At 34.0% G+C, this 15,610-nt stretch overlaps 2 protein-coding genes across 4 annotated transcripts in view; one reads left to right on the forward strand and one right to left on the reverse strand.

The window, feature by feature from the left end:
• The window catches only part of CMSS1 (cms1 ribosomal small subunit homolog), a 431,391-nt gene that overhangs the window by 125,391 nt on the left and 290,390 nt on the right, over window positions 1–15,610 (forward strand). The window lies entirely within an intron of this gene.
• The window catches only part of FILIP1L (filamin A interacting protein 1 like), a 356,414-nt gene that overhangs the window by 116,930 nt on the left and 223,874 nt on the right, over window positions 1–15,610 (reverse strand). For all 3 annotated transcript variants that reach the window (XM_074214316.1, XM_074214317.1, XM_074214318.1), the window contains one exon: window positions 15,288–15,466. In XM_074214316.1, the coding sequence (XP_074070417.1) occupies window positions 15,288–15,466 (179 nt within the window). The remainder of the gene's footprint in view (window positions 1–15,287; window positions 15,467–15,610) is intronic.

Consider the following 15,610-nt stretch of genomic DNA (forward strand, 5'->3'; position numbering starts at 1 on the left):
TTTTGAAATTATCTTCCAGGACCCATTTGTATATAATATTTAGTGCCACAAGTTCTATATGTCCTATGAATCATGATGAAATGCATATAAAATATATTTTATATCTATATAATAATAATCTTTTTGATTGATTTGAGATAATTTAGTATCTTTCATCTAGTGTCTGCTATATAGATGAATGAAATTTATGATTGTCCTAAAGATATTGTTGCTCTTGGATAAAATTCTACCTCTGTAAATAAGGTTCAGATTAGTTCGTTCTCCTTCAAGGAAAAGAACTAGTCAAATACAAAGTCCAGGATCTGTGGACCTGGATCAGTACATTTTATCTCATAACTACAACTGCTGTATATAATAATCTTCTTGTTTCATGTTTACATCTCTGAAAATGTTTTTCTTTTCTATTTTGTTTTGGGGAAAAAGAATAGATTAGTTATAAGACAACTCTTCACAATCTATAAGGTATTTTTTTCCATAACAGCTCTGTGAGAAGGGTATGGTATAAATGTTATTGTCCCTGTTTTACAAGCGAGGAAACCAAGGCCCTTAATAGTAATAATAAACACAAAGCAACAATGGTAATTGTAGTATCTAGTATTTATATAGAGTTTTAAGATTTCCAAAGACAGTCCAATTGCGTAATACTCTCCCTCCTTCTCCCCTCCCCTTCTCTCCTCCTTAATTCCTATATATAAGCAACTCTATATGCAAAGAATAAACAAGAAATTATCTACATTAAAATGCATATCTCTACTACATATAACTTGATTTCCTTTTTTTTCAAGTATATCTTTGCAAATAGTAAAGTTTCACTGTATGCTTCTTAGGAGACAAGTGAAGATGTCAGAGAAATGAATAAGACCTGAGTCTCCTTGAAACTTGTTTGTTCCATTTCTTTATAAAGGAATCAAGCATTGTCAAAAGTACTGTACACCATTCCCATCACCATCACCTTCCTTTCCATCAAAAGAGGACAAGCACTACTGTACATAGTGGAACAATATCTGAAGAGGCTAATGCTAGGAAATTGTTTCAAGTGTTGTAATGGCTTAAATGGATCATAAACTGAGGAATGTAGCCTTATGTAATGAAAAAGATGGTAAGCTAATGCTTTAGTGTTGGCACGAAAAATTACTATCATTAGCGTTTCTTGGTCCTTCCCTTTCTTCAAGTCAAATAAAATCACTAAGATAACTTTGTTCAGTATTTCCTTGATGATCAGTGTAAGCTTCAGTATAAAAGAAGGGGAGAGAGTCACAGGCTGTCCTAGAATTTGTTCTGGGCAGAGTTCAAATGGAAGAGGGACTCTATATCGTCTAGGCAAGCAAAGTAAATGATTCTGTCTTTTGTCCTAATTGAAGATATTGCCATTTAGGACACCTTAGTCTTTGTAAAAAAAAAACAAGTAACAAAAGCAAACAACAAAAACACAAAGTCATTTGTTAATTTTTGTTCTTGATTCAATTTTTGTATAATATCAATATATACCATACTGACACTTAAAATAGTAGGATTTTGGAGGAATTTAATCTTCAAAACCTTTTTTTTCTGTTCATTTTTGGAAGTAGAGAGAATTTCCTTTAGCAAAAGTAGTTTGAAATGATTCCTTTACTAAGAGTAGTTAATTAAAATGTTTTCTACAGGAACTCACATGCCTTTTTTGCCCTTAAAATATAAAATTATAGCTCATATCTTAGTCTTGAAAAAATAGCAGAATTCTGGAGAAGGACAAACTTAGTTCTAGAAATATTTCTAGGCTGAATCAAATCTGGTGCCCCTTAACTATTTCATCTCCATGTGACTGAGATGTATGAATAAATAATGTGTTTTATCCCTCTATAAGTCTTTCTACCAATCTAAAACTATCACCATACTCAAAAAAGAACTTAATAAATACACCTGCAATCACAACTACTCCCCCAGATCCATTTTTGATGGAAGTAGTAATAGAATTTTTCTGTACAAGGAGGTTGCCATTTTTTTTTAAGTATCTAGATCAACAATGCAGTTTTTCTCCCTTTCTAATAATAATCAATCATTTCTTTGCTCAGCATAGAATCCATGAAAGAGAAGAGCAGGGAAATGAATCTCAGAATAATTCTTTGAGGCTATTAAAGAGTAAAGGATGATTTAGAATCATTGGGAGGAAGTGAAATGCAGAACAATATGCCTTTTGGGTGGCTACTTAATCAGGATAGGCCTTCAGGGTTGAAGATTACATAGTACCACTTATACCTGCTATACATTTTAATAACTTTTAATATTTGGAAAATTCTTTCATATCTAATGCAAATTCCATTTATTGAGTATCCAACACTTTTCCTCATGTGTTTCTCCAAGAGGTTTTTGTGGCTGAATTGGTCTCTTAATTTTGCATTACTTTGATGGTTTAATGAATGTTAAAGGGAGATGGCAAGAATGAGATAGTAAAAGAATACAGAACTTGGGAGTCACATGGATGCTGAGTTTGAATTCTGGCCTTGTCATTTATTACTTATACAACCATGAACAAATAATTTAACCTCTTGTATTTCATTTTCCTTATTTATTAAATGAGGGGCTCAACCTGGATGATCTCTAGTGTTCTTTCAACTCCAGAGATATGATACTGTGCAAAGATGCACATTCTCTTCCACCAATTATTGATTTCTGCCCCTGCATGCTATCTCAAGTGCATGAAACATTAATAATGTTCCCTTTCATTTTTCTCTGTGGCATTTTTGCACATGAGAATTGCCGATTTCTCATTATGATTACTAACAAATGTCTTGGTATACTGGTTTGTAACTTCTGATGGGGAATAGGAGAATATAGTTATGATACTTGTTATGATATGTGTTTAAAGGGAAAAAATACCGTTAAAGATTTTCATTTAACACAAAAAGAATCACTAATATCAGTAAGTGAATAAAGTTGTTTAACATGCTGTAAATATTGGGAAAGGTCTTGGGATATGATGTTTCATTTGTTGGGTTGGGTTGGTTTGGTGCTAAATATCTTGATAAAATATTCTTTTATGGATTCAGTTGAATTTTTTTATCCATAGAAATTTGTACTTTAAAAATTTGTGCTTTAAAAATCTTAACCAGATTTAAGGTCAAAATGCAAAACCTAACCAGCCCGGTGCTATTTGAGTTCTTTTAGTTTACTCTTGGACTAGGAAGGTTACAAACACTGCATTATAAAAACTACTGATTGTATTAGATTATTAAAGTTTCTTCCTGGAACTGGAAATGGAATCTAATTGATTACCCCACAAGTTGTTTTAATGATCCAAAAGGAAAGCAGCCTTAACTGACAGATGTAACCGGAAGAGAGAAGCAAAAGAGACTTGCAAAGTTAAATAGAAAGGCATAATAGACTTTGGTCTGATATATAGAAGATTGCAAAGACTTAGTCTTGGGAGTAACTACATTTCTTTGATCTATTCAGATCATTCACCTTTGACCAAGCCCAGAAAATAAAAATGTTTTTTTCAGAATATACTCTCTGAAGAACTTCAGGATGGTACTTCTGCTGATTGTCCTTTGTTACTGTTCTAAGACGACTTTACTTAGAATTAAAAGAAAAATTCAAGCAAAACCCATTCTTTAATTCAAACTTTTTGTTGTTTGTTTTTTTTACTTTATTTATCATTCATAAGACTGAAAACAGTAAGGACTGTTGAGAATGAACCCTTTATAAGTCAAAGATTTCCCTACCACCTCCACAAACAAACCAAAAAAATTCAAAGTTTTTCTCCCACTGATTGATGCTATCATATTTGAACTATGGTTTACTGACTAAGTTGAGGTTTTGTGAGTGATTAAAATCAGCAAGCAGGGTTTTGAGTGGTTAAGAGATATGTTTACAGTACAGAATAACTCAGTGTGAAGCAAATAACCAGGTTTGCTGAGCCAGAGGAGTGGGGTCATGTGGAATTTTTCTACAGTGTTGTTGAGATTAATCTAATTTCATCAGTAGTATTAATATTAATAAACATTCAGTTTTTTTGAAATCTCTTATCTGATAAAGGAATGTTTGCTTTCATAATATGTTAATAGATACTTTTGACTGATTTTTTTTCCATTACCCTAAGTTTTGGGGTTGGATTTTTTGGGGGATTTTTGAGGCTTGTGACATGAAATTCCATGAATGTTCTATTATGTCCATTCATATCAGATAGCAGAAGTCACAATTTACCAAAAGTGAATTAGAAATAATGTTTTTTAAGAAACAAAGTATTATTTCAATTAACTTGCACACTGTTTTGGAGACCCTATATTGAGGAACTATTCCAGCTTTAACCAAATATGATGCAGTATTTTATATATTTAATTACAACATTTGAAATATATAATTTATCCCATACATTAATTTGATATTAGAAATTTCAAATGTTTTAAGTTGTTACTGAGAAACCAATCAAAACAATTGGGAAAACTGCATCGTCCCTATGTGTATTTCAATAAGATAGATTATATTGCTTAAGAAAAGAGATGGAACATAAAAGCCATTTACTAGCTGCATCATTAGAGATGGGGTCCTATAGAGTAAGCATAGGGTTTCTTCCCATAAACTTTTTTCTTTTGTGTACTTCTTACTTAATATAATCCTTAGCATCCTTTAAAGTGCTGCTCAGGTACCTCTTACAAAAGGCTCATGCTGAAGGGGTTTACTGCACTTACTCCTTTGAAATTACTTTGTATTTCTCTGCCTAATAGTTGGGTCTCCCCAATCCCATTCTCCCATTAAAAAAATGCAGTCCTCTTGGAATGACTATATTTCTCTGAATATCTATTGTGTGGTCCTTGAGGAAAGAGACTGCTTTAGTTTGTAATCTTATCACTTGTGCCTAGGACAGTGCATTATATTGTTGCAATTCATCAGGACTATTGTGAGGCTAATCTTTTTTATGTAGCAATGGTCTATAGGTTTATTAAAAATAAAAAGACTGAGTAATAGATGAGGCAATTTAACACTGAACTTTTATCTCATTCACTTGTTATTTTTCCTGATGACATTTAGTTACATCATCAATAGAAAATTATTCACATTAAATTCATGTTTCCTCCAGAGAGTAGCTTTGTATATTTAAAAGGATTTAAAGTAAGTGTTCTTCAATTTGGGGTGGCACCATAGGGGGGAAAACGGACTATAGTAAGTGAGTATAATATGGAATGTGTTGGCACTGTAAGAAAGGATAAAATGGATCTATCTGGAAAAGCCCAGGAGGACTTTGGTACCTCTAAGTGAGCTGAACCAGAATACTTTGTACAGTGAACGAATCAAATCTCTAAAACACAAATGAGGAATATACTTCCTATCTCCTATCAGAGAGGGAATAGTTCAGGAACAGAAGGAAGTATGCACTTTTAGATGTGGCCAGTATTTTTAAAAAAATATTTTTGGATGGATAAAAAGCATATGGAGTTGGTGTGGCCTTGGGCAAGCCACTTAACCCCATTTGCCTTGCAAAAACTAAAAAAAAAAACATATGGAGCTTTTATTTATTATGAAGAGGGAAGAATTAGAGAAGATCCATGAGGGGGAGGGGAGGTAGATTGGAAAAGGTAGAGAAGAAGAAAGGGACAGTGATGGGATAAGATGAGAGGAAAGATAGTGATAATAAAGAAAAAGAAAAAAATTAAATGTTAGTCATTGAAAAATCATAGAAGACAATGAAGAAATAAAAATACTTTAAAAAGAAAGACAATGAATCTCAGAATAAAAGTAGACAGGCACTACAATATTTGAAATATTTTTAAAACAATAAAGCAAAAAAATCTTGAGTGATTATAGATCATTTTTTATTAAATAAGATCCAGCATAATGTAGGGACTTGGTGCAATCAGCACGTTATCTGCAACTAAGACCTTCTATAGGACCTCACCATCTCATAGGTAATTCCTCCTTGACACAGATCTTCCGTGGCAGATAAAATGTACATCAGTCAGCAAGCTTTTATTTAGACAAGTATGTATTATGTCCCAATTGCTGTGCTAGTTGTTAGGGATACAAATAAGAATAAAACAGCTCCTATTCTTGTGGACCTTCTGATCTCACTAACCAGACAAGTGCAGTCATCACCACTCGCATCATCATATCATCTACTCTGCCAGGCACTGTGCTACTGCTGCTGCTGCTGTTGTCCATTTGTTTCAGTTGTGTCTGACTCTTTGTGATCTCATCTGGAATTTTCTTTGCTAAGATGTTGGAGTGGTTTGCCTGTTCCTTCTCCAGCTCATTTTTACAGATGAGGAAACTGAGGCAAGCAGATTTATGTGACTTGCTTAGGGTAACACAGCTAGTAAGTATCTGAAGCCAGATATGAGCTCAGGAAAAGGAGTCATGGCAGTCTACTATTCTACTTGGTGCCAGTGCTTTACAGTTGTCTCATTTGATCTTTAAAACAACTCTGGGAAGTTATTATCTCCATTTTTTTCAGATAAACTGACATAAAGAAAGTTTAAGGGCTGTGTCTTTGTGTGTGTGTGTGTGTGTGTGTGTGTGTGTGTATTCCAAAATATAATCAAGAGAATAAATACTAGATAGCTGGAGAGGGGGTTTACTGGCATTTGGGAACAAGATAGAGGACCAGGAAAGGCTTCATGTAGAAGGTTGGGCTTGAACTGATCCTTGAAAGAAACTAGGGATTCTAAGGTAAAGGTGACAAAAGACCACATTCTAGGCATTGGGGACAGACAAAGCTAAGGTATGGGAGATGGCCTGTCACTTGTGAAGAAAAGAGAAAGGATCACTTTGTTTGAATTGCAGAATGCCATAGAGGAGGTAATGTATAACCAAATTGAAAAGATAGATTGTAAAGATGGGTTGTAAAGATAAGGACTTTTAAAATTTAAATAACATAATTTATATGTTATTCTGTCACCTACTAGTGGATTGATATAGTGAGAATCTGCTCCTGAGGAAAATCTTCTCCTATGGATAGGACAGATTTGGAGTAGGGAGAGAATTGCAACTAGGAACATTCCCTTATGGTAGTATTAATTTCCTGTATGACAGGTGGTGGAGATACAAAAAACATAAATGAAAAAAATGAAACATTTTTACACTTGCAGAATTTACAATCTAGCCAAGGAAGATATCTAATTATACACAAAATTATCACAGAATCACTACAGGACCTTGTTTGTCTTAGTTCTGGGGCACTTGAAAAAGGCTTCATGAAGAGTTCATCATTAAGTGAGACTTGAAGGAAATTAAGGATTTTTAAAACCATGAAGGTGGAGAAACAATAGGGCATTCCAGCTGGTAGGGAGCTGCCAATACAAATGCACATATGCAGGAGAGGACATGATGAGGAGTAATAAGGTGGCAAGTTTGACTGAATCATAGTGTGTATAAAAGGAAATCATGGGCAATTAAGCTGAAGTGGTGGAAGGTTGGATTCAAGTTGTAGAGTGCTTCCAGAGAAGCATTTGTATTTGTTGTGCCTGGTAATAGGGAACCAAGGGAATTTATTGATTAGGGAAGTGACATGATGACTCATCCAGTTTCATGACTCACTACATATCAGTTTCAGAGACAATAAAATAAGTTCATCTCTCCTGTAATATATTTTATGTATTCTTATATAATTTTGCTTTGGAAGCATCAGTGGAATACAGCTTTTCTGAAGTCTCATTATAGCAACAAGAATAGAAGATCCATTTTTGGAATTTAACAATGAAAGGAAGGAGAAATAGAAGACCATAACTGAGGACTTAGGGTTAAGTGAAGGGTTTTTTTTTTTTGTTTTTTTTTTAGGATGGTAGAGACTTGGGCTTACTTATTGCCATCAAAAAAGAGCCATTAGAAAGGGGAAACTGAAAATAGGAAAGAAGGAAATGATAATTGAGAAAAGCTTTCAAGACATGAAAGGAGAATGTATCAAGAATATAAGCAGAGAGAGATGAAGTAAAACATTCATCAAGAAAGGAATAGTCCACTATTGCTGTACTGAGGAGTCCAATTGATATTAGATAATATGAATAATAATAAAAGATTTCCTGACTTCCCCTTTCTACCCCTCATATCCTACTGATCTGTGCTGTATTCTTTTGGGAGAAATCAAACAACCATTCCAGTTAGGTCCCTTATAGATTCACGATATGTCATCTCAATTTTGCCTTACCTGCTGTTTAGCATTCTTTATTTACTGCCATGACTTTCTACAACATTAAAGATCATGTTAATCGGCCCTCTCTTTATGAGAAATGAAACTCAGAAATTTATTTTGCTTGATTATGTATATGTGGTGCAAGGTTTTTTCTTTTATTTTTTTCTCCCCATGGCAGTATTAAAAAAAAGTGAAAGGAAAAAGCATGATTTTTTACTTGAAATAATTTTAATATATTTTAAAATGTTTTAAAAAATAAAAAAAACCAAACAGGACCCAGAGAGATGAATAGTAGATCCTGACCAAATAGCTAGTTTTTGACAGAACTGAGGCTAGAACTCTTATTTCCAAGCTTTTAGGCAATGTGCTGATAAAAACATTTCAAGTATTTTTTTGGTAAACAAGACATTAAATGATTGTTCATGAAATCCACCTAGTCATCTTAGATATTTTTTTTTGACAAAAAAATTTAAAAATTTTTGGAAAACTTATGAGATAAACATTGTAAAGATTATAACACTGCCTTCTGAGGGGTTGGGGGAGGGAAGGGAGGGCATGGAAAAAAATTGTAAAATTCAAAACCTTATAGAAAATGATAGGTAGAAACTACTATTGTGTATAATTGGAAAACAAATAAAATATTAATAAAATGAGGGAAAAAAGAAAACTCATTAGATAGCATAGCACCAGTGTATCTTTTTTTGACACAGTAAGTCAGGAACCATTGAACTATACATTTAAAAGTGTATGGTTTCATGACATCTGTAGGAAAAGTGTAAATGAGTTTTTGGTACCATAACATGGGGTAGTCTCTGTGCATCACTGCCCAGATCCTTTTTTAATATCTTGGGTGTATGGATGAACACTGACCAGATCCCATGAGTCTGTTATATAGAGTTACAATGCTGAAGTCATGTTTGTGGTAGGTCCCCATATTGTACCTATGAAACATTGGTTATCTATGAAAAAAGGTCAAATGAATAAAGATCTGGCATCCAATTCACAATTTGCAAGACATAGTCTCCAGTGTATGTAATATGTGTAACCTATTGCCAGAAAACTTTGAAAGGAAATGATTACATTTGAGTACAATGCATTCTACAACAATAGCTTAGTGTTCATGAAAATTAAAAACTGCTGGCTGCCCACAGATGATAAATAAGTAGACTTAGTTTGCTTTTGTTAAATTATTATACAAATGAATTATACTTTGTAATCGATCTAAAATGTTTATATTTAAGATCATAAGATTGCAACTCAGTGGCCATAATAAGAGTTGAAATTTCTTGAGAGTTGAAATTTCTAAGAAATTTTAAGTTCGTAGAATAGAAGGGACCTCTTGCCCTGTATTCAGATGGGGGATTGAGCTTACATGAGTTATCTGGAATCACATAGCCAATAAGTGTCTTAGGCAAAATGTGAATCCAGAGCTTCCTGATTCCAAACCTATTATTTCATTCTCTACCCTATGTTATTTCTATAATGAGGTTTCTAGGATCATACATATAGAACTGGATGGGACCTCAGAGTATCATATTATCTCATCCCTTTATTTTACAAATGGAATAGCTAAGAAAAATAAATAACCCTACCACTCTACCATAAGTAGAGAGAAAAACCTAAGTTTTCAGATGCTAGAGTCAACTACATTACATGATATAGTGGGATACTTAATGTATTAACTGGAATATTCTACATAGAAGATTTTACTGAGCAATCTGTAAAACCACATGAATAACCTCACCCTGTCAAGGATATCCATTAGCCACTAATAAAAAGATCAAAAAATTATAAAAGCACTGTAAGCATGGAAGGGACAGCTTGGGGGCACAGTGGATGGAGTACCCAGTCTTGTGAAGGAGTGATTCCGCCTCCTGAATTCAAATCTGGCCTCAAACTTAGTGACTGTATGACCCTGAGCGAGTCACTTAACCTGTTTGCCTTAGTTTCCTCAACTATAAAATGCGTTCTAGAAGGAAACAGCAAACCACTCCAATATCTGCAAAGAAAATCCTAAATATGGTCATGGAGACATGACTGGAAAATAACTGAAGAACAACAACAAGGCAAGGAAATTTCAATTTTTGTATAGGGACAAAACTGAAGGAAACTAGACAAAGAAAGAATTTGACATTTTAGAGGGAGTGTTTAATGCAGGTCAAGACTGGACTTGGACAATGGCAGGGTCAAATACAAAGCTCTTCCAAGAGAAAAAGAAATATTTCATACATATTGCACTCCAGTCTGGGCCATCACAGAAAGTAGTTGACATGAGAGACCAGGCAGCATCCACTTAGTAAAGTGGATGCTTTTTTTTACAAAGAAAGCCTGAATTCTAATTCACAATATGCCACTAAATCATTTTGTGACTGTGGGCAACATGTGGATAGTTCCAGACCTGAAACCAGGAAAACCTGATCTGACATAAGAAGTATACTAGCTGGGTGACTCTGGGCAAGTTGCTTAATCACGAGTTGCCTCAGTTTCCTCATCTGTAAAATGAACATAATAAGAGCACCTACCTCTGCCTGGTACAGAATAGGTACTATATAAATGTTAACTGCTATCATTATAATTATTACTTAATTTCCCCAAGCCTTAAATAAAATAAAAGGATTGGATTAGATGAATTCTAAGAAAAGTTTTTACACTCTAAGGTATGAATATTAATTCAAACTCATTTCTTATTTATTGTAATAGAAGAAGATAGCTTTTTATTCCTGTCTTAAATGTTTATTGACTAAAGCTAACACTTGGATATTGAGCAGTCAGGAAGTCAGGCACCCTCACACAATAGAATTTGGAAATTCTGATTACATTTCTATAGTTGGAGCTCTATCTTATCAAATGCCTGAAGAGAAGTTTAGTGGTTTGTATTGTGGTGTCCTGCTCCATAAAATCTGAATATTGATGTGAACCTGCTTTGTGGAGTCATTGTGGGATTGAATTTAGCCTTTTAAAGCCCTGGAATATGCTGTGATCTGAACCCTGATTTTACTTTGGGTGATCTTCAACCTGCTTCCATGGTTATTTTGATACAAGATTAGGCTCCAGAGGAGCAGTCAATGCTCTTCCCCTTTTATCCATTTTGTTTCACACACTGATTTCCTAAGAGCCAGTGTTATAAATTTTGCTTAACAAAGCAAACTACTCCCAGTGATTTTTTTTTAATTTCATAAGCTTTTTTAAAAGTGCAGATAAAATTGGCACTTCACTTATGGGAAAATTTTGCAGAATTGCCCTGACTAAAAGTGATTTTTGTTTTGACTTTCCTGTGAAGTCATCCAAAAAAGCCCAAGTTGCTGCCATTGCTTTGTGTATAGAACATTTCACATAGACTGCACTTGTCCACCAGCCAAATCAGTTAATTCAGGTCATGGAGTGACACATTTATACACGTATTGGAACTGTGCAAAGAAACTAAAGTCACGAAATCTGTATGTGGGCTGACTTTATAGACAGACTAAACTAAATGATATTACAGTAAAGGAAACTTTGTATTAATGTCCTTGAGAATGGGGTTTCCTGAACAGCTCCCCTCCCTTCCCCCTATTCCTCTCCCCTTTCAGTAGGAAAGGCAGTTGCTTAGTGATTATAAGGACGACATCACTTGGCGAGTATTTTGGACTGAACTCAGCATGTGACATCAGGTTCCTTTAGGGTTTTCCACATAAAATGAATTCTCCAAAGAAAACACCGAAATTTAGCCTTAATCTGAAATCCATTATTACATCCTCTAAGGTCTCATTAGTCACCTCAATAAAGTGTTTTTTAGTTTTTATTTCATTTCCAGGCAGATATTCATAAATGCTGCACATAATCGTGGTAAACTTTTGCAGTATTTTGTAGGCTTTGGTCACATAGTTTATAGAATCAAATATTGAGAACTTAAAAGAACCTTAAAAGTCATTTAGTCTGCCCCTGTCTTTTTCAGATGAGGAAATTGGAGTTAATGTTTAGTAATTTGCTTAAGATGCCACAAATAGAAAATTAGCACAAAATAAAAACTCTTATATCTGGAAATTTGTTTTTTCAGTCCATTTTCACTTTAGCCCCGCTCATTTATGCTGTGATCTAGCCAGGCTCTTCTAATTACTGTTCCTTGTGCAGAATTTTTCATCTCTTACTTCTGCCTTTGTATAAGCTGTCTCCCATTGACCAATAGACCTGCCTTTCTTTATGCTTGCTTTTCTGAGAAAACTAAGGTCCATGTCCCTTAAAGCCATATATTTTCCTTTTTCTCTCAGATAACATAACCCTTGTTTTTGCTCTCTCTCTTTTCACCTGTCATTTTTAGAATACTGAACTTTCTTTTTTAAATTTAGTTTTAATTTTTCCTGTTACATGTAAACAAAAAAATTTAACATTTGTTTTTAAAATTTTTGAGTTCCAAATTCTCTTCAGATAACTTTCTTTCAATTACAACTTATATTTCACTTTATAATTAGTGGATTCCCAATATAAATTAGTGCTTTTCTCCTCCAAAAATTTTTCTTTATTTATTTTTTATACTTAGTTATCTGTTTATATGTTGAATATAAGCTTAATAGAATATAAACTCCTTGAGGGCAGTTCATTTTTATCTTTTTTGTTTATTCATCTTATTTTTGTATTTACTTATGTGTTTACATGTTGAATATTATCTTACTCAAATATAAACTCCTTGAGGGCAAGCACCAGATCATTTTTATCTTTGTATCTCCAGCTTCTAGCACAGGTCTGGTACATAGCAAATGCTTCACAGAATGCTCAGAATTAGTTAAATTGAATTCTCCTCCCTTCATTTTAATGGGGGTTTGTAATAACTTTTTTTTTTCAATATGGAAATCTATATATTTTTTTCTGTGTAATTCCTATCACTTAATTTGTGGAGAGAATTAAAAATCATAAGGGGTACAGTAATCTTAATGCTTCTGGGGAGGGCAGTTTGAGTCCTTGATAGAAAAATAGCCCAATTTAATTAAAATGTAAACGCAATTTGATTTGCTTTGTTGCTTCTTTGACTGTAGATACTTTATTTTTCATAGCATGACCAAGATCTGTACTTAGTTATCTGAAAGCTTTATAACTTTAAAAAAATGTGTTCTCTTTTTTCTCTTCTCTCTAAGGTTATGCAGTGTTTATTTTGATAGTTTGATGCAGATAGCCTCAGGGAAGGTTAAAATCATGTTTGCAGGATTCAGTATTTGCAGTCAACCTGAGAAAAGAGGCACGTGCTGGAAATTCCAAGATGTGTGACTCACAGTGTGATACAAGGGAAGCCAAGGGGGAATTATCTATGCATCATGTGAATGGAGAATTGGTTTAACATTCTCACACCCAAACATTTCCATCTGGAAGCTGTTCCTAAGCAAATGATAGTTTTCTCCTATCTTTTCTAGTAGCAATGTGGAGAGGGAGAGACTCTCTTTAGTAACTTTTTCCTATTCCTTCTAGGTTATATTGTTTCATTATTCCTCCAAGTTGAAGGAAATTGGTTAATTTTTGTCTGTCAAAAGGTTAAAAATCCTAGGTGTGAGACATTGTAATCCCATTTATTGCACTTTTATGTGCAGAAATATTATCCCTTTTGAGTTGTTTCCAAGTTGCACACTTTAAGCCCTGCTAATTTTTGTTCATCTACCTTTTAAAATAATTTTGTATCCAGCTCTGTTCATTCACACTTTCTGAGTTTACTAAATTTACTTCATCTGCCTTTCATACTTAACACCCTCCACCTATAAAAGCTGCCTTAGGTCACACTTCCACTCACCCAAAATTCCTCTGAATTGTGAACTGGGACCTGTGATTTTATTGTAGAGAATTCCTGATGAGGGAAACCCTTCAGCTGATCCTGATAGGCAACAGCTCTGCAACTGAGAGTCCTAGAGAATTTTCTAGGAAACTGGGAGGTTAAGAGATTTGCTCATTCTCATTTAGCTAGTTAAATACATGTCAGAGGTAGGCAAACCTCTTACTGACTTTTAGACTGTCTCCAAAACTCATACTATCTCTCAGACCTGCATGATTATAGAAATGAAAGTGTAGACATTAGTGCATGTCCTACCCTGTCTCTGAATCTCACTTACCTTATTGGTCTTTGTTAACATGACCAGTCACAGCTTGGTGCTCTCTGGGTCAGCATTTTGGCAGTGTTCAATAAACATCATAATAATAAGACTTGAAAGTCGTGTCTGTGTTCTGCAAGTTATTGCTCCATAACTGTTTTAAAGCTAAATGAGGTCCTGAGTGCGAAACCATGGGAGTCCAAAACAATATTTAATATACCATTGTTTCTTTGGATGGTAGATAATATTGTGATGACTAAGACAAAAAAAAACATCTCCTTGCCACCAGGTTTCTTTTTTCCTTTCTTTCTTTAATCAGGTCTAATATACATTTTAAAGTCCATCCAGGTCAGCTGAACACAACCACCACAGAATCCTGAATAGATATTAAACCTATTCTGAGAGTGGGGAAATATAACAGATATGTAAAGGACATGAGAATTGCTAACAATGAGGGCTCCTATCTGTGTACAGAATTCATTTTTATTTGCATAGACTTTTCTGTACCATCTATTGCCATTTGATTATAGAATTGTTGTTTTTCTACTTCGCAGTCATGCTTGACTTTTCATGACTCTATTTGGGGTTTTCTTGGCAAAGATGCTGGAATACCTTGCCATTTCCTTCCTCATCTCATTTTACAGATGTAGAAACTAAGGGAAACAGTGACTTGCCCAGGGTCAACCAAACTAGTAAGTGTCTGAGACAGGATTTGAACCCAAGAAGATATGCTTCTTCACTGTGCTACCTAGCTGCCCCGGATTACAATGGAGAAATAAAGTAGAATAAATCACATATTGCACTCTCTCCCCCATGATATTCTTGAATACATTTTCCATACAATTTTGTGGAAAGTAATATCAGTTTATTAGCTGTTAAAGAGCCTTCACTTATGTCTTTCTTTTAAAGATACATAGAAATGAGTAATTCTCACTGTAAACTTATTCCAAAGTACTACTATCATTTATTTAGATACCAAGAGAAGGTACCAAGTATTAATTTTACTTTCAGTGTAATATGAATCCTGGTGCTTTAAAAAAAATAAATCAGAGTAGTATGTTAAGATGGGACACATATTACTCTATTGCTTAGTTTTGAGATTAAAAATATTTTAATATCATTTTAGGGAAGAACCTTACCTTTCCTGCTCTTTTTCCATCAAATTTATGTATTCTTCACTTTTCTCCACATAATCTCTGTATTTTCTTTTTTCTTCCTCTAATTCCAATATCGTTTGTCTGTGAGCTTTTCCCACCATCAAAAGTTGTGCCAGCATTTGTTTGTAAGACTCTTTCTGTTTTTCAACAACTTTTTCCAGCTAAAAAGAAAAGAAAAAGAATTAGCAATTCCTATAGTATCTGCCACTGCAAATTAGTCTTATCCTCCTGGAGGTACACATTTTACTTAATCACTTCTTGATTTTCATATATGTTACTTATAGATTGTTCAAAATTCATTTTGG

Source organism: Macrotis lagotis, chromosome 1, assembly GCF_037893015.1.
Source record: "Macrotis lagotis isolate mMagLag1 chromosome 1, bilby.v1.9.chrom.fasta, whole genome shotgun sequence".
NCBI classification, from domain to species: domain Eukaryota; kingdom Metazoa; phylum Chordata; class Mammalia; order Peramelemorphia; family Peramelidae; genus Macrotis; species Macrotis lagotis.